The following is a 22261-nucleotide window of genomic DNA, read 5'->3' as shown; positions in this document are numbered from 1 at the left end:
AATTAGGCTATGCAATGCATCATCTGTCTCTGCTTGATTCCAAGAACGCTCGAATTACTCAAAGCATCTGACCCGCAAGCGAGATGCGAATGCAAAAAAACGGTGCAATAGACGTCGCGGGCTGGGTCGCATGGCTCAAACAGGAATTCCGGGAGGTCCTGAGCCTCAAGCCCATTAATGCACGTCGGGCTGGCAACACCGAGGAGCTGACGTCGACACGAAGGATATCACCCCTGGTCTTATGCAGCTCGGGGTGAAGATACCGAAGCTAAAGCTCGAACGTGACCGAGAATGGACTAGCCATGCCTTGGAACAATAATGAACCGTGCCGATGTGCGGAGAGTTACATGTGCTGCCCCCACTGTCGGGGAGGGGAAGCCCGAGGTTCTAGACTTTGGGGTGAGAGTGAAAAGGTTCAAGAAGGTCATGAGTTTTCTGGCTAAAAACGATGCGGGAAATAAACTATGCCTATTCATTTGCCTAACGTCTGCTCTGTATGTGTTGTTCTATGTACGGCTTGACTGACAAAATTGTTCCACTAATCAGAAGGCGAAAGACAGTCATACTATGATTTGACTGGTGGATGTTGTGTCGTTATGGCTTGAGAGCTGAAAGACATACAAACTGACAACATGTCCAGCTTGAGCACTATTGCAAGCATACGTTTGCTCGTGTGCAACTTCTGTACTTATGAGTGCTAGAAATTGACGATGCATTTTTGTGTTCATTACGAGGTTCACAGTGCTGTTGTGCCGATACACATGGATCGAGAAGTTGAGAGTGCTGAAGGTCTAGGGTTGGTGGCTGACCGTTAGCAGCGATAACCATCCAATTGGTGAGTACATCATTCAAACCACCAGCGACACAACGAGGACGGCCCCCGCGGACTGCACAGAGATTTGACTTTTGGTCAGGATACGAAAAGTCTATCCAAAGGTAAGACCCCCATCAATACATACTTTCATGATCATTACAAAATTTTATCATCTCTATTCGAGGTGTACGCTTCTTGTACCATCGTCCCCAAGATACCTGGCTCAAATCTTGGGAATTGACGCGATACCGATCCATCACCAACGCCTCTTCTCCAACAAAGACAATCGCTTTTGCTATCATAGGATACTGACAGCTTGCAGATTTACACAGCCAAGATTGCATCATGTCATTGTCGTTCACCGATCACGATCATTTGAGAATTTTGAGTCATAGCATGAGCTTATTATCTACGCTATCAACGAGCACTCAACACCGCCGCCGCAAACAAGCAACGAGCAAAAAAAGAACACGAACGCCATTCTCGTATGCTAGGCTAGTACTTCTCGAACGAAGAATTTGCCATTTTAGCGCCACTACGGTCTCGCACCTTTCGCCCTCGCCACGAAAGCACTCGGATTTCCAGGGATCGAGTGCGACTATACGGGAGAGGAAGCACTGTAAGTGTTGGACCACGTTGAGCGACGAGGGCTCAAGAGACGTGGGAGACCCATGCCTGGCGTGTTGATCGGACTGGGTCCTGTATAGATAAAGACATCATACAGAAGGCCGCCGAAAGCACATCCCATAAAGGGTGCCACCATGGGAATCTGGATTCCACTGTCAGTTGATATTAAAAAGAAAACTATTGGCATTGGACTCACCCAGAAGTAGTACCCGCCAGCAGACCAGACCTCACTTCCATATCCGATCATGTACGAAACCAAACGAGGACCAAAATCACGAGCGAGGTTGATGGCATAACCAGTCTCCCAGCCGAAGCAAGCACCAATTCCAAAGATCAGGAAGAACAAGCCAAGCGGCATCAAAGGACCAGCACCAATGTTAGCGCTATCAGCCATAGCGAAGATGACAAACTGCAGAATCGTGCTGGCGATGAATTCAGAGAAGAACATGCCAGTGCGTGTCATGAATTCCGCGGGATACGTGCAGAATACACCGGCAGTTGCATTCTCGCCAATCACTGTTCGAATTCCTGGTCCGCCTTCATAAGCATCAAAGGCAGACTTGTAGTTGCCATACACGACGGCAGCAGCACACATGGCTCCGAGGACTTGAGCAACGGCATACACGGGGAACTTTCTCCACGGATGACCTCTGAATATACAGTTGGCGAGAGTCACGGCTGGGTTCAAGTGACCACCTGATTTACCGCCAACGTATACTCCAAGCATGACACCGAGGCTGATTCATGTCAGTATGAGCTCAATTGGCCGCGGCAATAGCGACTTACCCCCATCCCCATGAGATGCTCTGGTAATCTCCCTTTGTTCCTCGACTGAGAACAACCTGAGCAACGACGCCGTCACCAAAGAGGAGAAGAATGAAAGTACCAAAGAATTCTGAAAAGGCATCTTGGCAGTACTCCCTCGCTCGACTCCAGGCATACTGCTCAGGCGGGGGAGGGATAGTGGGCGGTTCACTCGGAGCCTCACTGTACTTTTCATTCTGGCTCATCTCGACTTTAGTGGGGATGGAAGATTTGTGCACAGAAGATTCAGAGATGGAGTCGTTCATGGTAGGGATAGGCATCCTAGAGTGAGCCTGTGAAGTTTGATCTTTTGAGACAGAAAGAGGAGAAAGGTTGGCGGATGCAAGAGAGACAGGTTACACTGAGAGGATTGGCGTCATCAAGCATCTCTGGGGATCACGTTACAATTTATGGTCAGCAAACGAACTGAAGTCTGGGTGTCTTTTTTGCCCCTCATCTCATCCCCAAGAGATGGGATCCTCTTTCTTGCTCTCGGCCTCGGTATTTGCAAACACCACCCTTTTCATGCAGAGCATACCGAAGCCCGCGAGGTTATCAGACATCACCAACGAGGTGGGCTTTGCAAGCATGTCGATCCTCCACTGCGTTAGGAAAGAGGAACACGGACACGGGGAGACGCAGCGACTACACCCGATGAATCGAACCATGGTGCGGTGCGGGCGATACGAAAGCTTGGACGGCGGCGGTGCAGAGTACCAGCGAAATGCCGCTCGGAGGCACACACCGAGCAAGAAATGAGAAGTAACGGGCGTTCAGACGTGGATATCATGACCGAAGAATCTGCTCTGATCAGGTTGCTTACACCGAAGGCCGGGTGGGATGGAGATAGAGAGGGGGGGCACGTTCGAGACTTGTGTTTGCATATTTGACTCCACAGTCCGAGCCAAACCCCGGATCGTCGTGCGAAAAGAGAAAAGGATTTGCACATCCGCTTGACCGAGGTTGGCTTGGCTGGGAATTAAGGTATGGTCAAGGTGTGTTTATCCCAGACCCGCTAGCATATGCGCCCAGTCGAGCTTCTGGAACAAGACTGCGGGGAAACGTAACATGAACGACCCCTCTCTCTCTATCAGATGTACATGGATGCATCGGTAGGTGTTGTTGGCTGTGTTTCGCTTGTTAGATCCCCGATGGTGTTTGTCTTGTGACATGGGGTCTGTATTTCGGTATCACCAAGCCGAGGCTTAGCTAGCTTACTTGCAAGCTACATCAGGAAAGTGACGTTGGGTGTGCGTGAGACGAAATGCCAATGCTGTGAAGGATTTCAATACCCCGCAGATTGATCCCAGGGTGGTGGGAAATGCTTCCCCGAGATGCACTTTGCATCTGAAATCTCGGTGTTTGTTGCCCTCAGTGAGCCCGAGATGGGAGATACTTAAACACCCCAATATGATACGCTTTTGATCCTGCAGTCCCCAATCAATTTTGCTGTCGTCCGCTTCCTTTTTGCTACTGTACCTTCTTAGTCACTGTTGCATTCGCTCTCCCCGGATCTGACACGTTTCCCCGCAATTTGCACTGCACTCTCACTATGCCTATGCTCAACGGAAAACAAAATCCTACCTTTATTGGTGCCATTGATCAGGGTACGACAAGTTCCCGTTTCCTGATCTTTGACACCAGTGGCGATGTTGTAGCTACTCATCAGCTTGAATTCAAGCAATACTATCCTCATCCTGGGTAAGTTCGTCTACTACACGGCACGCGATTGATTGTTGATGTTTGGTTTAGATGGCATGAGCATGATCCTGAAGAGCTCATCAGCTCGGTTGAGCAGTGCATTGATGGTGCTGTAGAAGCTTTTGAAGGTCAAGGCCACTCTCGTGAGCAGATCAAGGCCGTTGGTATCACAAACCAGCGTGAGACTACTGTTGTCTGGGACAAGACCACAGGCAATGCTCTGCACAACGCCATTGTCTGGACAGACACGCGATCGAAAGATCTTGTCCGTCGTCTGAAGCGTCGTCTTGGCGCAAGCGAGTTGATTTCGCGATGCGGAATTCCTCTCTCCACATATCCCTCCGTCAGCAAACTTCTCTGGCTTCTCGAAAACATTCCCGAAGTCAAAGATGCTTACGAGCGCGGTGTTCTCGCCTTTGGAACGGTAGACACTTGGCTCACGTACAAGCTCAACGGCGCAACGGAGCGAGATGTCTACGTTTCAGACCCGTCAAACGCGTCGAGGACCATGTTTATGAATCTCGAGTCTTTGCAGTATGACGAGGATATTCTGGACTGGTTCAGAATCGATGACAAGAAGATTACGCTGCCAAGAATCGTGCGGTCGTCTGATAGCAAGGCATATGGCACACTTGCTAAGACCTCGCTCAAGGGCGTCAAGATCACTGGATGTCTGGGCGACCAGTCTGCGGCTCTTGTTGGACAGAAGGGCTTCACCCCCGGTCTCGCCAAGAACACATATGGCACAGGCTGCTTTCTGCTCTACAACGTCGGTTCCAAGCCCGTGATCTCAACACACGGACTTCTCACAACGGTGGCCTTTGACTTTGGCGAGGGCAACACCATGTACGCCCTCGAAGGCAGCATCGCCGTCGCGGGCTCAAGCGTCAAGTTCCTGGTCGACAACTTTGGCTTCATCGAGTCGTCGGCCAAGCTCAGCGCCCTCGCGGAGACGGTGGAAGATAATGGTGGGTGCACCTTTGTAACGGCCTTTAGCGGCCTGTTTGCGCCGTACTGGATTGACGATGCGCGAGGTACAATCTTTGGTATCACGGCGTACACGCAGCGCGGGCACGTTGCGAGAGCGACGCTGGAGGCGACCTGTTTTCAGACAAAGGCCATTCTCGACTCGATGGAGAAGGACAGCGGACATGCGCTGACCGAGCTGGCCGTCGACGGTGGCATGTGCAACTCGGATCTCATCATGCAGGTACGTAAAGGAATTACTCTGGGAACCCTTGTTCTTTGATGTTGCTGACACTTTTCTCAGACCCAGTCTGATCTTATTGGGATCCCTGTCAACAGACCCGGCATGCGTGAGACAACTGCACTAGGTGCAGCTATTGCAGCCGGCTTCGCCGTCGGCATTTGGAAGAGCTTTGATGAGTTGAAGGAGGTGAACACCCAGGGTCGTACCATCTTCAAACCGCAGATCGCCGAGGAAGAAGCGACGAAGCGGTTTAGTCGTTGGACCAAAGCGGTTGAGATGTCCAGAGGATGGGCCAACGAGTAGTTGATTTGCTTTTTTGTTTGTTAGCTCTGTAGTTACATTAGCTTGATTAGGACTGATTCTGTACTAGTATGTTTTACATGGATGGCTCGAAATACTGCTGCCTGATGGAACACCACATGCACCAACCTGTACGAAGAAGGTAAGGTAACCTAATAAGCCCGACGTACAGTAGCGTCCACGACTCGCCACGAGGAAATAGATAAATATGGAACTTGGCTTGTTCTGGAACAACCACTAGACGCTTTCGTGACCGCACCATAAGCGGCTCCGCACTTTTATTGTTATTTCCGGGGGAGGGGGGATCTGTAGGCCATCAGCTGGTGTGGCATCCCTCACAGGCTAGACACGCTACAGGGTGCATTTTGCTAGAGAGTCAAGGATCGGGATGTATGTCGTCAAAGCCCCGAGTGATCCGGCAAAAAAAGATATTTCCCTCATACTGCAGTCTACATATGCCGGTGTTTGTGGCCCGAAGATGCACATGTCACATGCGTAACGGCAATGCAAGGTTAACCATAGATAGAAGGTCTTTGTTGAAACCACGACATGGATATCGTTCCTTGTCCACCAACAGCAGCACGTAAGGTACTTGGCTTTTGGCTAGACAGGGATATCGCCTGCAACGTTGGCCACATGCATTTCTACTGGACACCGCGACTGTTTTTGCAGTGTTGTAGTTCCATTGCATTGGCACTTGAATTGAATGGTTGCAATCGATTGATTGATGCAGTGATATGTTGCTTGGTGTTCAGTGCATTTGCTTGGGCCTCTAGCGCTTCTGCTTGGCCATTGACTTCACTAGACCCAGTATTAGTCAACTAAAGCGATGAGATTGCTCCACTCTGTGACCTCCAGATTTTCTCTTCCCCTTCCCGCGGCTCGGCCTTACTCCGTCGCATCCAATCTCATAATACCCCAACAACACGTCTCACCTCCACTAAAACCCGATAACAGGCCGTGCAAGGTTTCTGCTTATTCCTTTCCCCAGTAGCTTGTTTCCCCAGACTGCGGAGAGAGAGCAAGATCGACATGCCATCCACGTCAATGAGCGGACCCTCAATCGCTGAGGAAGAGGCAAATTCCACGCTGAGCAACGACGATGGCTCCAGCGGCGACGAGTCGAGAATGACCAGCGCCGGACCTAACAAGAAGCGCAGGAGGGAGAAGCATCAGAAGATATCGTATGTACACTCTGTAATGATTGAGAAATTGAGGCTGAATGGCGTGATAGCTGTGAGATGTGCAAGGCGCGTAAGGTGAAATGCGATCGCGCTGAGCCTGCTTGCTCGTGGTGCGCGAGGCATAACAGAGCTTGTGTTTACCTTGAAAGGCAGAAGCCAGGTGCTGGACGCAATGGCTTTAGCATTGAGCTTGAGGCAAAGGTCAACAGAATTGATGCGTTGCTTCAAGCATTGGGAAGGCGAGTGGAGGAACATATCGTCCAAGACCACTCTTCAGTCGGTTCTCCAGGTGTATCGCCGTCAATAAACAACGGATATGGACCACCGCAAGTGGATGGGAGACCGACGCCCAACACAAGTCTCCCAAGACAGTCTTCTTTCTCGCAGGCGAGATCCCCAGGCATCACAAGTCCATGGCAGCCTATAAACAGCCAAAACACTACTCAGTCGCCGATGCAGACTCAGCAAGCCGCCGGTGCACCAACACCAAGTCAGTCGAGTACTGCGCCAAATCCATCTGGCGTAAGGCGAGATCCATCGTTTCAGTCGTACACGATTGATCTACCGCCGCACGACATCATCTACAGCCTCGTAGATCTCTACTTCAAGCACTGCAACACATGGTGTCCTATCCTTGAGCGAAAGACCATCTTTGCCACCTTCTTTGGCTCAACTTCTATGGAGGAAGCGGACCGGATATTACTCTACGCGATTGTGGCTACTACATTGCGCTTCCTCAAGGATCCGAGATTATCAACAGAGATGAGCTCATATTATCACAAGGTCGCCAAGCACACAGTACAGCTGTACGCTATGGAGCATACCACCATTCCTGCCATGAGAGCTCTTGTCATCATCACTCTGGATGAGTTGGGGACGTCCAATGGCCCTCGTGGCTGGAATCTACTGTCTCTACTGGCACAAAACGTCAGACAGCTTGGCCTGAGCGAGGAAAGCAGCGTCTTTCTATCGGCGGATGCTTCCGAAGTTACGCGTACCGCTTCATCTCACAGAGTCACCGCTGGCAAACCCGAATCTTGGATCGAAGACGAGGGGCGGCGACGATTGTACTGGATGATCTATGTTCTAGATCGATACGCAACAATCGCAACAACAACCTTTGACTTCATCCTCAACGACACAAAGATCAACCGCTTCCTCCCCTGCTCCTATGACCTCTTCTCAAAGAACGTGCCAGTCGAAACACGCTCTCTGAGTCCCTACAACGAAAAACAATCACCAATAATGACATACCTCGTCAACAAACCCGAGAACCTCGGCAGTTTTGCTTACCATTGTGAGATTCTTGTTATTGTGAGCAGAATCCACGAGTTTCTCAAAACGCCGGTTGATGTCACGTCATCGAGCGACATGGCTGAATGGCGCAACACATATCGCAACCTGGACAGGACACTGGATGGTTGGTTGCAGAGCTTACCGAGCGAATATAGCAAAATATCAGCTCTTTGCCATTCTGATCCTGCGAGTCGCGTGGCGAATTGGTTCATGCTTCACAGCGCGTATGTCACGGCTGCTGTGAGACTGCACTCCTCAGCGGCCTATCCAACAGTTCGTTCTCACATTTTTGTTCCTTCGCACTACGCCATGCAGAGATGTTTGTCTGCTGTGCAGAGTCTGGGGGATATCACCAAATATGTTCTTGAAGCTGATGGTCTGAATCTCCTGGGTCCCTCGTTTGCCTTCTCGCTTTGGGTTGCTGCGAGATTACTTCTTGTCCATGCTGCGACAGTTGGATGTCCCGTGGACTCGCAGATTGACTTCTTTATTGATACGTTGCGCGATGTTGGACAACATTGGGAGGTTGCGAATAATTACTCCAAGATTCTGCATCGTGTTGTTCAGAGAGTCCGACAGGGTGACATGAACTTTTCAGCGATGCGAAGGTAAGTCCTAGCCTCTATCAGATACGGCATCTCAACTAACGATCATAGGAGTGCATATGACCTAGTGACCCTTACATCGACAGCACGACACTCCGGCCTTGAGCCAACATCAACACAAGCTACGTCCCTCAGCGAGCTTGATAGCATCGACGTCTTTGAGTTCTTCAACTGTCCTAGAGTGTCAGCAAGCTCAAGCAGCCAGTCACAGCTACAGTTACAGCCGATGCGGGAACCAACCAGAAACAACGGAGTGCCCGACCCGGAGGCTGATTGGTTGGCCTTTGGATCCCCGTTCAATCAGGTGTAGAGGGGACTTCATTTCGTTTCGATCATTTCAGACCATTTGAGTGCCTCGCGGCGCATACAGCCATATCTTTAAAGCGGTATTTTGTCTTGAATATTACACCTATATTGTCCAGTCAGAAATGAAAGCTCCTGATATTCTGTAAATTGATAGCCGAGCATAATGATCTGCGTCACTGAGTCAAATATGGTCCGACTGGGATGCCCAGCAATATGATCTGCAGCGATGGAACAGTATGTTATCTTCACCCTCTCCGTGCTTTTTTCGCTCGCTTCAGCCATCGTCGATCAAGTCGAACTCAATCGGATTGTAACGGGAGGCTAGGTCAACCTCAAAGTCAATCCAGCCCCAAACTCAATCTCAGCCTCCCCGATGCCAAGCACAATTACATTCCAACGTGCGAATCTTGACGAATATTGTTTCAGATCGTAACATGTAATCATTCATCGTATAAAAATCGTTTCCGGCATACAAATCATCCCAATCGTCCGAAACATGACTACATACAAACGCCACAACTTAAAACTCCAAAATCAAATCATGAAACCTAACTATCCCAGATAGCACCATAAGCTGGAACACCACGCGTTTCCAAACCATAAACCACCTTTTTCGTAATCTTCTCATTCGCAATAATGATAACTGCCTCAGCTTTGAAGCCCTTTACCAGATTGTAGCCCATCTTTACCAAGTCAGGTCTCCCGAGCTTCTTAGTATCGTGGATGACCGCGTTAGGAATGCGCTCGCTGATAGTCTGGCAGATTTCCTCCCCAAAAGTTTCTTCAGGGTTCTTAGTTGACCAGATGAGTTGTGTTGGACATGTTGGGTTTTGGATATGTCCGAGAACAGGACCGATGCCGGAGCCTGTTGCGATGAGGACGACGCGGTTGAAGAGGGTTGCGATGCGCATCACGCCGCAAGTTGGGACTCCGCGTGTCCAGATGTGAGAGGGGCCCTCTTGGATAGTGGACTTTGTCCAGTCGCCGGCGTTAGAGACGACAAGGGAGTAGCCCTTAGATCGACCGTTGACGGCTTCGGGAGCCGGGATAGTAGCGAAGGAATGCCACTCCTTGAGAGGTTTGTGAGAGAGGCGGGTGAAAGAACCGTTGACGGGGACAGTGTAGTCAAAGTGAAGCCTGATAGCGTGGTCTGACAGTTTCTCAGCTTCAACGGGGACTTTTCGGAGGAAGCACCAGGATGAAGCAACACTGGCTGTCGCTACAGCCAGTAACCAGAAGGCAGGGGACTTGACACAAGACTCTCCAAGAGTAGTACCAGACGGGGTGTTGTCGTGGGCCGAGAGCACGGTTTGCACCCAGAAGAGAGCGAGCATAGTCCATCCAGCAAAACGGTGAGTTCTCTCAAAGAGATCGTGATAGCGCTTGCGCACTGAAGGCCAAGCCATTCCGATCATGCCAACGAACATGGCAGACAGGATCCAAGAGATGACTTGAGAAGCGATGGATAAGGTGCCCCAGTTGGCACAGCTTCCAAACGAACAAGCTATGTCGGCGATGTTCGTCGCAAGAAGCCATGCTCCTGCGCTGACAGCTGCACCTGAATGGACTCCGCCGAGATGGTAGATCTTTGCGCATCGGGTCCTGATAGCAAGAGGCCAGGTTTTAGGGACGCTGCAGGTGATAGTGTATAAAGCGTTGATGACGAATTCTTGACGAACAAGAACAGCTGTGGTCAGGTTGATGGCTGTGATGATACCCATCCACTCTCTGGTGATACCAGTCAAGAGGAGAGCAATAGCCGCACCGATGTTGAAGAGTCCAACAAGGGAAAACAGTCGACGATAAACAATAAGCAGTCTGTGCCGCAGTCCTCTTGCATGCTTAGGCATATCCTTCTCAGGGAGAGCCTTCTCAAGGTCATACTGATGCTCATTGATAAGTGTTGTATCACTCGCATCAGAGAAAGAACTGAGCTGCGTAGCACTCGACGCATTCGAATCCATACGCGTATGCAAGACAGCAGGCTGGGGTTTCCCAACCTCCACCATCTCTTTCATTCTCAAAGCTCTCTTGTCTATTTTTCCATTTGCAGTCATAGGAAGGCTGTCCAGCTGGTGGTAGTGTGTTGGCATGGCGTAGTAGGGCTGAAGGGTCTTGAGATGGGCTTCAACAACGGCGATAGGGCAGTGGTTGGGGGTGATGAAGGCGTGGATCTCATTGTTGATTAGGAGAGCAGTTGCGGCTTGAACGGAGGGACAAGATTTTATGCAGGCGGTTACACCGTCGAGTTCGACGCGGAAACCTTTGACTTTGACTTGGTCATCTATCCGGCCGAGGATGTGGAGGGTGCCGTTGGAATTCCATTGACAGAGATCACCAGTGTTGTACATATTTGATCTGAATTTGAGGTCAGTATCTCGTTCAAAGATGTCATGACTTGAAAACTTACCCGTCCTGGGTGAAAGGGTCAGGTCTGAACCTCTCAGTTGTCTTGTCTGGCAAGTCAACATAGCCACGAGCTACGCCTGCACCACCAGCCCAAACATTACCGACTTCTCCAACAGGCACTGGCACAAGAAACTCGTCTAGGATATAAACATTATTTCCTGGCGTTGGTTTACCGATGGAGAGAGGCTGGCCTGTTTGGTGCTGGTGCATGGTGTTGACGATGGTGGTTTCAGTAGGGCCGTAGCAGTTGAAGTATGAGACATGAGACGCCCATAGGTCAGCGAGCCTAGACAGGTTAGTTGAAATGAGAAAGTGAGTGAAAGTAGGGAACTGACTGTTGAGAGCTAGGCTCTCCTGCTGTGGCAACGGTCTTCAGTCTTGGAAAGTCCTGTGGGCTGTACTTTGAGAGGATGCTTGGTGTGCAGATGAGGACATCAATCTAACACAGTCAGTGACTAGCCTAACATTTGGATATAGTAAACTCACTTGTTTGAGGGCTTTTGACCAGTCAGAGCCCCGCATAACTAAGGTCCCGCCATTTGATAGGCAACCAAGAGTCTCCCACGCAGCTTGAAATTGTATGTCAGTATGGTCCTTCGTCTTTGGATAAATGGTGTACTTACCCATATCAAAGCTGACGTTCAGCACTTGGCCAACACATGTTCCTGGACCAATACCCAGATTGCCTGGTGCTTGACATAACAGGTTTGTCACATTGTTGTGAGTGATGTCGACTCCTTTTGGTGTACCTGTTGTGCCTGATGCGTGTGAGTTAATGAAAGGTAATATAAGGTAGATCAACATACCTGATGTATATATCACATAGCAGCCATCCTCAGATTTACTCACTGGAGTAAAGTCTTCAACACTTTGTTCACTGTTGCCTTCATCCTCAATAATGACAACATCTGTTACATCCGCGGTCGAGATACGGTGTGCCGTAGCCTTTGAAGACAGAGCTATCCTTCCTCCAGTCTGTTGTAACACAAACCGTAAGGTCTCATCTGCCACTACGCCTCCATCAAGAGGCACATATTGAGCTCCACAAGACAAGATAGAAAGTATACCAACCAACATACCAACACCACGCTTGACAACAAGCGGCACACGATGTCCCGGCATGACGCCCAGACTTTGTAACCGTTGCGCCAACCGGATGCTTCGTTCAGCAAGCTCACCATAGCTTATCTCAACAGCTGGCTCGGCAGATAGATCTCGTGCCGCAGTTGCCGAAGGCTGTGTGGTGGCATAGTGGAAGAATGCCTCTGTGACAGTTGAGAAGCTAGGTCTACTGCATGTACCTCGTGTAAACGAGATTGGCACGGCAGCTCCCCGTGGGGACGAGACGTCAAGCACAGATGATGCCATGCTAAGCTTAATCTGAGGCGTGTGCAAGATAAGATGAGGATCGTCGTACAATTCCAAATAGACAGAAACTCAAAAAGATTGAGTAGGAGTCGGGTCGGGGATGGCGGGAGATTGTGCATCAAAGATTTGAAATTAAGGAGTTGCATAAGAAACATCTCTCCACACACAAAAAGAAGGTCTGTTCTTAAATAGAGCCAAAGCCCTCCTCCCGCTTTTTCCTAATCCTACCCAGCCTTCTCGTCATGCTTGGCAGGATAGACCCAACACCAGCAACCGATGGATCGTCAACCAGTCAGCTGCCCTTTCAAGTTGCACCTCGGAGGAGTACACCCCCCCAACCGCCCCCAGAATGCGTCTTTTTTCCTCTATCGAGATACAAGAAGGATCCGCCTTGAAACTCCGGAGTCGACCTAATACGGTAAAATCTGTTGGTAAACAAGAAACCATCTGCCAAGCTAAGGCATGTAGTTCCAGATAGCGTCGAAAAGAGGGCCAGCTCAACAGGTATACCACATGACAGATGGGGCAAGAGTCTGTTTGCTTTGGTCCGTTGGTCCTAGTTAGGTAGGTTGGTAATGTACCTGAACTCATCGAGGTCTTTGACCGAAAAAGAACAACGAGGCGTGTGATGTGGTCTGCGTGCGTACCCCTGTAGGTACAGCAGAGTACCTACGTACGTACCGCAGGCCCGCAGGCCCGCATGTAGAGAGGGATCTGCCCTGCCCTGGCTATGGCCATGGATCCGTGGCTGTGGATACAAGGGTTGGCCAAGACATCTTTAGCACGCGGGTTCTGCGGGAGCTGCAGGATCTGAGTTCGGCATCTGCAAAATCTCACATGAGCCGAGATGATATGAGGTGGAGTTGGGCTGTAATGTAAGCTGTGCCGCTTTTTCGAATGAGGTTATCCAAGATAAGCCTAAATGACAGATAGCTTACTCATCGCCCATATCGCATAAAATATAAAGAAAAACAAGTATTTGAACTATTTGAACAGGTTTTTACCAAAGGCTCACCGAAATCTATCAGTCAAATCTTACTCAACAAAAGGATCATCGGGTCTAAGAGCTAAGCATGCGAACGGCTCGACACTTGGACCAAGCCAACGGAATGACAGACACCAAGATCGGCACGAGAGACAGCAGACTACGAGATTTGCACCAATACTTCCCGACGTGGAATTAGTCCCCGACCACCGCCCTTTCAAAATGCCTCAGCCAACACCAAAAATCTGCAGTGTCTCACTCTCTGCAGTGCAGGCTGCTCTTTCTGCTGGGTTGGCCCCAGCCATGTCTCAGTTGAATCAAAGACACTTTTGGGGGTCCCCACTATCGATTTAGTGATCGACGCAGCTAAGCTCGCGTTATTGACGTACCCGAACTATTTGATCCAACGCAACCCGACAAGACGGTCAATCTTGCCAAGTGCAGTGATTTCAGCTACAATCTTTTCTCGCTCTCTTTCTTACGATCCTGCCATCGATATCGATCTGATCATGGAGGAGCAATTGGTCCTTGCGTCGACGCCTGCAGAAGGCGTACGCGTCCTCGCGTTAAACAGACCCTCCAAGCGAAACGCCCTCTCGCAGGAGCTCATTACCGTGTTTCTGGAACTGCTGAACACGGCGTCCAGGGACGATGGCGTGCGAGTCATTGTCATCACCGGCAGCTCTTCTTTCTTCTGCGGTAATGTACCCTGTCCTACCCATACCCATAACCATACTCCATACTCCGTACCCATGGGTGAATCCACACGCCACGCCACAGGGGTATAGCCCCCCCGGCACTTGTCGCGCTCTAAGTTAGTGGCAGGGCTAAGCTGAACTGGAACTGACGTGCCAATAATCCTTTAGCGGGAGCTGATATCGGGGAGATCTCGCGGCTCGATGCGGAAGACGCGCGGGGCTGTCGCTATCTGGCGGACCTTTGCTCGGGGATGCAGGCCGTGCGCAAGCCCTTGATAGCGGCTGTTGAGGGAATGGCGGTGAGTTTAGTTTTTGATCCTACCCGAGGTGTTGGTTGAGGCTAGACTGACGATGAGCTTTTGCTGGGGTTGACAGCTCGGAGGGGGCTTTGAGCTTGCCCTCATGGTGAGTTGAGCGTTTTTTCCTTTCCGTGGACGGAACCCGTGGGTTGCTGACGTCTCACAGTGTGACCTGATCTTTTCCGCGGACGGAGGCCGCTTCGGCCTTCCAGAAGTCAAGATTGGTCTCATCCCTGGCGCTGGCGGTACACAGCGTCTGACAAACGCTGTGGGAAAGTACAAGGTATTTCCCTCCCCCCAAACCTCGTGCTACCTTGTGCTGACATGCGTGATAAAGGCCATGCAGATGATCCTCCTTGGCCAGCCCATATCAGCGGAAGAGGCCCGGTCCGTGGGTCTTGTCGCACAGCTGTATGAGAGCGGCAAAGTCCTCGAGCACGTTGTGAAGGATCATGCATCGACGCTTGCGGCCCTGAGCCCCACGGCGCTGGGCTTGGCTAAAGAGGCTATCTGTAGATGTAAGTGGCCATCACGTAGTTTGTGTGCCACACGATGACTAACATATTCATCATAGCTGATGATTTGGGGGTCGATCATGAGTTTGAGAGGAGTTTGTATTACTTTGCGTTTGGGACCGGGGATAAGCGAGAGGGTGTCAAGGCGTTCTTGGAGAAGAGGAAGCCAGAGTGGGGGCCTAGGTAACTGTACACGTTGGGCCTTTTGTAAAGTGGCAGTATATGCATGACGCGGCGATGATAGTTAACGCTCAAAGTGTATGCTTCTTTTGAGGGATATCATTGGTGCGCGGCATATGCCTGTATTCTCTTGGACGATCCCGCGCTGCCAAGCTTTGCTGTCAGTTGATGATATTGTCGATCGTTGATTATCAATCGTCCAGCGTGGTTGGCCTCAGCCGAATACTACTGCTCAGTTCTCACATTTTTCAGGCTCAACATTGAAGTTGCCAGCCTCCCAACACTTGTGTACACAGTCAGCACTTCTACACTCTTGCCAATCCTTCTTAGGTGTCAGGCTCTGGCATTGGTATATCCACTCCTACTTTCTACCCCCTCATGAATATCAGGTGATTACCTGTTCATGTCAACGTGTATCATGCGCTACTAAACGTCGTCCCGTCTCGCCTCGGTACGCAAGTCAAGCTCGGAAACCATTCCAGACCATACAGTACTTTTCAAGCCCCATGCAACAGTGGGCCATATCTGCAAAGAAAGGGTGATGCAGGGGTCTAGGGTTAGACCGGATCTGTTGAAGAAAACTAGCTGCATGCCAACACATGGTCCGGCACGGCACGTCGTATAATCGAGATGTAACCTCGTTTGAGCAAGACGACGTACCTAGTTCAGTCTCGACCAACAATCTTGATAGCGTTCTTTGATTTGCTATCGTGACAAGGATCTTGTCAAAGCGTACATCAATACCCTGTTGGCACAAATGCTAAGCCGTCCGGTGTTAACCAACAATAATTCTCGCGGCCTTGCCCAGTCTTGAAGCCACGATACGAATGCCCATAAACCAACACGAGAAACTGCACAATTCGCGCGCAATTACTGCATTTGCCCATGCAGAGTCGTACGATTTATGCTCCAGGCTAGGGTGATCCTCCCGCATCTCATCGTCCTAACCAGCGCCACGCCGCGACTAGGTAGCAATAGTTCGTGGTGAGCCCCTGGCACAAACTCAATTCTTCATTGGTTAGTGCACTTAAAAGCCCAGGGTATCTTGTTCGCGTATATTGATTGACTTTCGGACATGCTTTCGATAGTCTTCAATGTAACATCCATTAATGCAGCCTTGAACCTTAAATTAATGAAAACGACTTCTGTCTGAACCGTGCCTTTGCCGATAAGATTTTGCCGCGGCAGGATCTCACTGCGGATAGAGCGCTTGTGAAAATATTCGATATTGGCACTATGTCAAGATTTGTACCCCAGCTCATCCGTAGATGATTGAAAACTATATAACTGAAGAAAGGAGAAGACAGATCCTTTGAGTTTATCTCCCATACTGGTCAGCAGAAACCGAGTTCATAAACGTAGTGCCAGCCAGTCGGAGAGTATCAGGCTGAGCCATCGACCCATTAGGATTGAAGTAGAAGTGCTCGCCATAGCCACCGCCATTGTCGAAAATAGGCCACTCGGGAATGCCAGAAACTACACAGGTTAGTTGGATATCGTACCTGTAGAGGGCTTGAAAAACTTACTTCCGTGTTCGTTGGGGTTGAGCTCATTGATGAAGCTGATCCACATGTGGCTCACAAGCTTAGCGAGGTCGAGAACCTCCTTTGACGCGTTGACAAGAGGGCCTTGGCCCTTGCTGTAGCCTTGGCCGAGCAAGTTGTAGAAAACGTAGGCGACCTCGACGAAGTGAGGAGTTCCGATGTAGTCGGCTACAATTCACGTCAGTAAATACAAACCATCTCGAGTATATGAGAGCTATACTTACGCATATTGGTATTGGGGGACTCGAACAGGTACGCAAATGAAGTCACGTTGTGCTTAGACCAAGCATCAGTTCGCGCACGTCTCCACGACATGAAGAGCTGATCACCCTGCAGAGCAGCCCATCTCTTATACTGCTTCTTGACAGGATCACTTGGCTTGTAACGGTAACCAGATGGGATTCCAAGAGCGTCGATGTTGGGATATAGAGCCAAGAGTGTGTCAATGGTATCAGCATCAAGTCCAGTGGCTCGAAGCTTAGAAACAGCCTCTTCAGTAGAGTCAACGCCGGGCAGACCAAAGAAGCTACCCTCATCGGCATTTGTTCCAGCCATGAGAGGCACCTTGGTGAAGTTTCCCTCGGCGAGAAGCTTGGAGGGATAGTCGGGGACAAAGTCATCGTCAACGACAGGGTAGAAACTGCCCTGGATCTTAGTACTTGTGGCATTGAGCTTCTCGAAAGGGACTTGGCGGAGACAGGCAAGCTTGTCGGATTCCTTGTCGCAGCCAACTGCCTTGACGATAGTGTCGTAACGCTGCTGTGGTCCGGTGTAGTTCTTCATGTCAGTTCCATCAGCTCCAGATTCGGCGATGATACCACGGAATAGCCCCTCGTCAAGGCCTCCATAAGCCATGGCTTGGTAGCCGACGTTACCACCGCCAGCACTCTCACCGAAGATGGTAACCTTTGAAGGGTCTCCACCAAAGGCAGCAATGTTCTCCTTGATCCAGTGCAGGGCAATGCGCTGGTCCTTCAAGCCGAGGTTAGCAACTCCGGCATCGAGGATGTCCTTGCTGGCCATAAATCCCCAGAAAGAAAGTCTATCTTCTGATAGTTAGTCAAAAGTCTAGTTGGTAGAGGATTATCGGCTTACAGTCGACGGAGACTCCGATGAAGGGCTTGCCCATCTTGACAGACTCCTCTACCATGAAGCTCATGTTGTAAACACCGTTGGCGCTAAAGTCCATGGTCCAGCCTCCACCGTGGATAAAGACACCAACTGGGAGTTTCTCCTTCTTGCTAGCCTTGGACACAGCAGGCCTGACGATGTTTAAAGTCAAGCAGTCCTCGCTGAAGGTCGCAGGACCCTGATCAGCGCTGTTCTACGCAATGTCAGAGAGAATTCACATGATCATGAGGAGGGAGACTTACTCCATAACCGACACAAGAATCAGCATACTTGGTGACCTTTTTGACCTTGAAAGTCTCGTTCAAAGGCTGAGGGTTCTGAAGACGAAGTTGGCCGACAGGAGGTTGAGCAAAGGGAACACCGAGGAAGAGATCTTGATCCAATCCAGCGACATATTTGCCCTCAAGGGTGCCGTTATTGACTCGCACAGTAGGTGCTTGTCGTCCAAGAACGCCTTCGGTGAGAAGGGCGACCGCAGTGGCCAGTTTCAAGAGAGAAGGCATGTTGAAAAGAAGGCTTGGCGTAACACTTTTCGAGTCTCAGAACCATCTTGGAACTCGAGATTATTTATTATTCCGACAGTATTGGGAAAATCAAGGTTTTTGTCTAGTGATTGACCAAAGCTCCGGCTAGAGTGCCATTGAGCGGAGAACAGAAACGTCATGCGGAACAATTCCCATAAAATCTATCAAAACCTCTCAATGCATCACGTATATTATCAACCAGGGATACCACGCTACAGCCATGCCATTCCCTATTTCGACTACAATTCCGAATATTCACGCTTGCCGAGGTCAACTGCCGTCCGCCCTTTTGCTGGATCGCAGTCGAATGATGCACGCAAGAGTATTCCCCATGGGGAATCGCAAATAAACATCATGCGGGGACCTTGGATGGCAAAACATCGGGACACTTGAAACCCCGGATATATCGATGGGGAACCACAAACGGGCCGTTAAGGTTCTTGTGATCGGACCGTAATTGGCAGCTGGACCACTAGCGATGGAACCATGGACCTGGAATTGGCCGAGGGGGACTTGGCCGATACTACCTCGTCGTGATCATAATCAGTCATGATCGTAAATCCCGTCGGTGTTCACGACTCGTGGGTAAAGTGAATGTCATCTATTCCGCAGGTCGAGATGGTGCAGCCAATAAATGGTGTGTATTTCTCCCCAAATTCTCATATGCAATGCAACCTTAGCTAAGCGGTTCTAAGAATACTGGACCTCGATATTGAACTGGCCATTTTTGTCATCAATCAACGTGACCTTGACTCCCCATTCCGAAGCCTCAAACGACGTCTTCCCATTCATCGACAAAGTCCCGTCGTTCAATGGTTCCGCGCCATTGTTATCCCCGCAGCCGTTCGATCCGGGCGTCGCATCCAAGACTTTGATTGAACCCTCCGAAGTGGCTAGCGTTGTATCAACGGTATACAGAAGAACTCCCGGTGCGCAAACATCCCCATCAACACCCTTCGCCATACGAGCCTCGACAACCAGAGCAGAAGTGTCGCTCTTAGCAATGACAACCGCCTTGACACCACCCTCAACTTCAACAGGAGTCAACGTATGCTTAGTCGTGCCACGTTTGACAACGCAGTCAATGGCCTCGTCGGCCAACCATCCAAGTCTCCATTTATCCCAAGCAAAGAAATCAGGCGCTACTCCTCCCACATTTCCCATGATACTCCATCCTCCGGTGTAGTAGCCAGTCGGCAGATCCGGCGTATTAGGGTAGTAGTCGGGCAAACACATCGAGTGTCCTGTCTCATGATTGACCGCCTTATAGCCCCAGGAGATGTAGGGATCGGCGCCGAAAGTGACAGCTCTTCGAGAGACGAGTTGCCCATTGCGTGTAGAGACGCTGAAGCTGGATCCGAGTGATCGGGTCATCTTGTCGTTGTTGCGTGTTGTCGCGATGTAGAGAATGTCCGTCTCGGCGGGCGGTGCTCTCGCGCCGTTGTTTGTATACGCGTCGAGAGCATCTTGGATATAAGACAAGTGTTGTTCAGCGCTAAAGCCTTCTTCCCATTTATACGATGCTGCAGATTTGGGCATGCGGTAGAACTTAGTAGTATCTGCAGTGATATTGAGTTCAAGCTGGCCGTAGCTTGCCGTCTGGTACCACTTTGCTGCATCCGGTACAAGAAGATCGCGGAGTTCTTTGACGGATTCAGAAGCTGGTGATTGAGCGTCGGAAAAATCGACAAAGATCATGTAACCCTGGATCGTACCAGTTCCAGAAATACAGTCGTCCTGAAACCCATGTCCAACACTAAAGTGGGCATCGGTTCTTGGCAGTTTGCATGTTGTTGCAGTCGCAATCGCCGAAGGCAATAATGCCGATAATAATGATGTCTTGAACAGCATTGTAAACTACAGCTGAGTATGGAGATTTCAACGGCATTTTAGACGTCTTCCCTAGTTTATATGCCAAATAATTATCGAGTTTACTAGGTGTGCAAAAGCTTGGACCTGTAGATGGTGCTTTAAGTTGCTAGCATGTTTTGTTTATATGGGAAACACGAGCTTTAAATGATAAGGATGGCGATGCGAAACGAAGCCTTGAATAAGCTCCTGTTTCAGACCCTTCAAAACTGCCTATGATCATTTGGGGCCTGTATGAGGGATCGTCAGGCCAAGCCCTGGATAAATGATCAATTTGCATTCTAATATGCGATAATAATTCTGCATTGCCCTTCCGAATTTCGGAGTCTGTGATGCTGTCATGGAGTATCGTAAACTTTGTTGGCTTCCGATTTCTTGGTACCTTTTCTCCTCCGTCGCCTTCAGAGGCTTCTCGCCGTCAATCTGGTAATCTAGTGGGTGACTTGCTTTCTAGCATCATGAATAGTTTGCAGAGCCAGCTTTATTCGATGTGAATATCATTCTGGAAGACCTTGGCTGCTCAAGTGACTAACCGATGGCCCAACTTGGTGTATCAGGACCTGCCTTCAATTCCTTGTAGCATTTATTATGAAGGTTGATCTCCTCATCTCTGCAATAAAAACTTTAAGAGATAGACGTCGTTTTCAGAAGTTCGTTGCACTGATAATCGAAGACGAAGTTAGAAAGGAGCTTCTAGCTTCTGTCACTCCCGGTCGTCCACAATTCACCGAAGCTTATAGAGTTCTAGTGCCACTCAGCTCAATATCCTGGAATGAAAGACAGTCATCGAGGTCCACCCGTGCTCTTTATGTAGCCGCTTTGAAATCTCCGGTGGCCATGGTGATGACGACTAGGGTCTCCCTACTTCGCGAGTGTGTAAGTTTGTACCAAAGTGGTCTCGGTACGAGCAAGGTAGAAAAGCATAACCATCCTTCTCGCTGATCTCTTCGATCAGCGACAATGCCTCCATCTAAACAACTTGCAACACCCGATTCAGTCATTTCAGATCCTCAAATACGTCACCTGCAACCCAACTTCAAATATCTCGTGCCGAAGGTGTTGCGAAAATAACTCCGATTTATGGCTCAGCCACGAGCAGACTCTTTCCACGCTCGTTGTGAGTTGGGGCTGACAATAAGAATACCTAGAGTGCCTGTCGGGACACCTTACAGTCTTTCGGTAGAGCAGACCCGATGCATCACCTTTAACTGATTTACTTCAAAGTACAGCCGCCTACTGATCTGTTATAAGACCTTTTGTCACAGGTGAAACTTCTGCGGCCAACTTGGTAAAGCCGGTGGTATACATTTTGCTCTTCAATTCCCAAAAGGCATTGCGACTGCTCTTGAACTCTCCGACATTGCCGGCATTCAAGATGGTCGTCTCTGGCGCTATTGCCGGGTGGCTGAATTGGGTGTGTTAGCTATAGGGATATTTGAGCCTTTTGTGTATGAGGCAGGCTCAGGTTGAAATCAGGGTTGCTTTCAGGAGAAGCTTGGATCTTCTGTATGATGACTTGCGATGATTTAAGCACCTCAGCTTGCTGATGAGGGTTTACTGTCAGATCTAAAGCATAAATTACGTTAGTAGGTAGTTTTGCAGTATATTTTTGAAACTTTTTAATCATTCATTATCGCAACCTGTCGCAATACTGGCTCAAACTTTTACCAACTTGTTATATATCTAAGTGTTTAATGCTTACTTCACCGAAGTATCATAAACCTGTTCATGTTCTTGTGCATCCAATGATAATCTCTCCCAGCGAGGAGCAGGAAATGGGTATTTCAAGATTGCAGCCTCTCTGCATGTCAAATTCTAAAGATACGAGGTATTTGTCGAAAATGTTGGAACTCATGTGTTTCCCATGGGCCTGATAGGTTTCTGTAGACTTT

At 49.7% G+C, this 22261-nt stretch overlaps 7 protein-coding genes across 7 annotated transcripts; 3 read left to right on the top strand and 4 right to left on the bottom strand.

Annotated features, from left to right (window-relative positions):
- Positions 1–1412: 1412 nt before the first annotated feature.
- FMAN_13820 (related to channel proteins) lies at positions 1413–2511 on the bottom strand (the record flags this gene model as incomplete). Its single annotated transcript, XM_041833336.1, has 3 exons — positions 1413–1583; positions 1638–2178; positions 2228–2511. 3 exons carry the CDS (start codon positions 2509–2511, stop codon positions 1413–1415), a joined length of 996 nt encoding a protein of 331 aa, XP_041683710.1.
- Positions 2512–3797: 1286 nt separating this feature from the next.
- FMAN_13819 (putative GUT1-glycerol kinase) lies at positions 3798–5459 on the top strand (the record flags this gene model as incomplete). Its single annotated transcript, XM_041833335.1, has 3 exons — positions 3798–3946; positions 3998–5156; positions 5217–5459. The coding sequence occupies 3 exons, from the start codon at positions 3798–3800 to the stop codon at positions 5457–5459; spliced, it is 1551 nt and encodes a 516-aa protein (XP_041683709.1).
- A 1029-nt stretch (positions 5460–6488) lies between these two features.
- Positions 6489–8851, top strand: FMAN_13818 (uncharacterized protein; the record flags this gene model as incomplete). Its single annotated transcript, XM_041833334.1, has 3 exons — positions 6489–6640; positions 6691–8544; positions 8593–8851. 3 exons carry the CDS (start codon positions 6489–6491, stop codon positions 8849–8851), a joined length of 2265 nt encoding a protein of 754 aa, XP_041683708.1.
- A 544-nt stretch (positions 8852–9395) lies between these two features.
- On the bottom strand, positions 9396–12624 carry FMAN_13817 (non-ribosomal peptide synthetase; the record flags this gene model as incomplete). The annotated part of the gene is made up of 6 exons (XM_041833333.1): positions 9396–11205; positions 11258–11542; positions 11592–11695; positions 11743–11825; positions 11880–12014; positions 12063–12624. The coding sequence occupies 6 exons, from the start codon at positions 12622–12624 to the stop codon at positions 9396–9398; spliced, it is 2979 nt and encodes a 992-aa protein (XP_041683707.1).
- A 1494-nt stretch (positions 12625–14118) lies between these two features.
- On the top strand, positions 14119–15308 carry FMAN_13816 (putative enoyl-CoA hydratase precursor, mitochondrial; the record flags this gene model as incomplete). The annotated part of the gene is made up of 6 exons (XM_041833332.1): positions 14119–14308; positions 14476–14606; positions 14683–14712; positions 14773–14889; positions 14944–15124; positions 15181–15308. The coding sequence occupies 6 exons, from the start codon at positions 14119–14121 to the stop codon at positions 15306–15308; spliced, it is 777 nt and encodes a 258-aa protein (XP_041683706.1).
- Positions 15309–16619: 1311 nt separating this feature from the next.
- FMAN_13815 (uncharacterized protein) lies at positions 16620–18479 on the bottom strand (the record flags this gene model as incomplete). The annotated part of the gene is made up of 5 exons (XM_041833331.1): positions 16620–16777; positions 16828–17013; positions 17070–17891; positions 17941–18169; positions 18219–18479. 5 exons carry the CDS (start codon positions 18477–18479, stop codon positions 16620–16622), a joined length of 1656 nt encoding a protein of 551 aa, XP_041683705.1.
- A 711-nt stretch (positions 18480–19190) lies between these two features.
- On the bottom strand, positions 19191–20351 carry FMAN_13814 (uncharacterized protein; the record flags this gene model as incomplete). Its single annotated transcript, XM_041833329.1, has 1 exon — positions 19191–20351. The coding sequence occupies one exon, from the start codon at positions 20349–20351 to the stop codon at positions 19191–19193; it is 1161 nt and encodes a 386-aa protein (XP_041683704.1).
- Between the last annotated feature and the right edge of the window lie 1910 nt (positions 20352–22261).

The sequence above is a fragment of the Fusarium mangiferae genome, assembly GCF_900044065.1.
Source record: "Fusarium mangiferae strain MRC7560 genome assembly, contig: FMAN_scaffold007, whole genome shotgun sequence".
Taxonomy (NCBI): Eukaryota; Fungi; Ascomycota; class Sordariomycetes; order Hypocreales; family Nectriaceae; genus Fusarium; species Fusarium mangiferae.
Note: the sequence above shows the minus strand (reverse complement) of the source record. Positions and strands in the feature narration are given on the sequence as shown.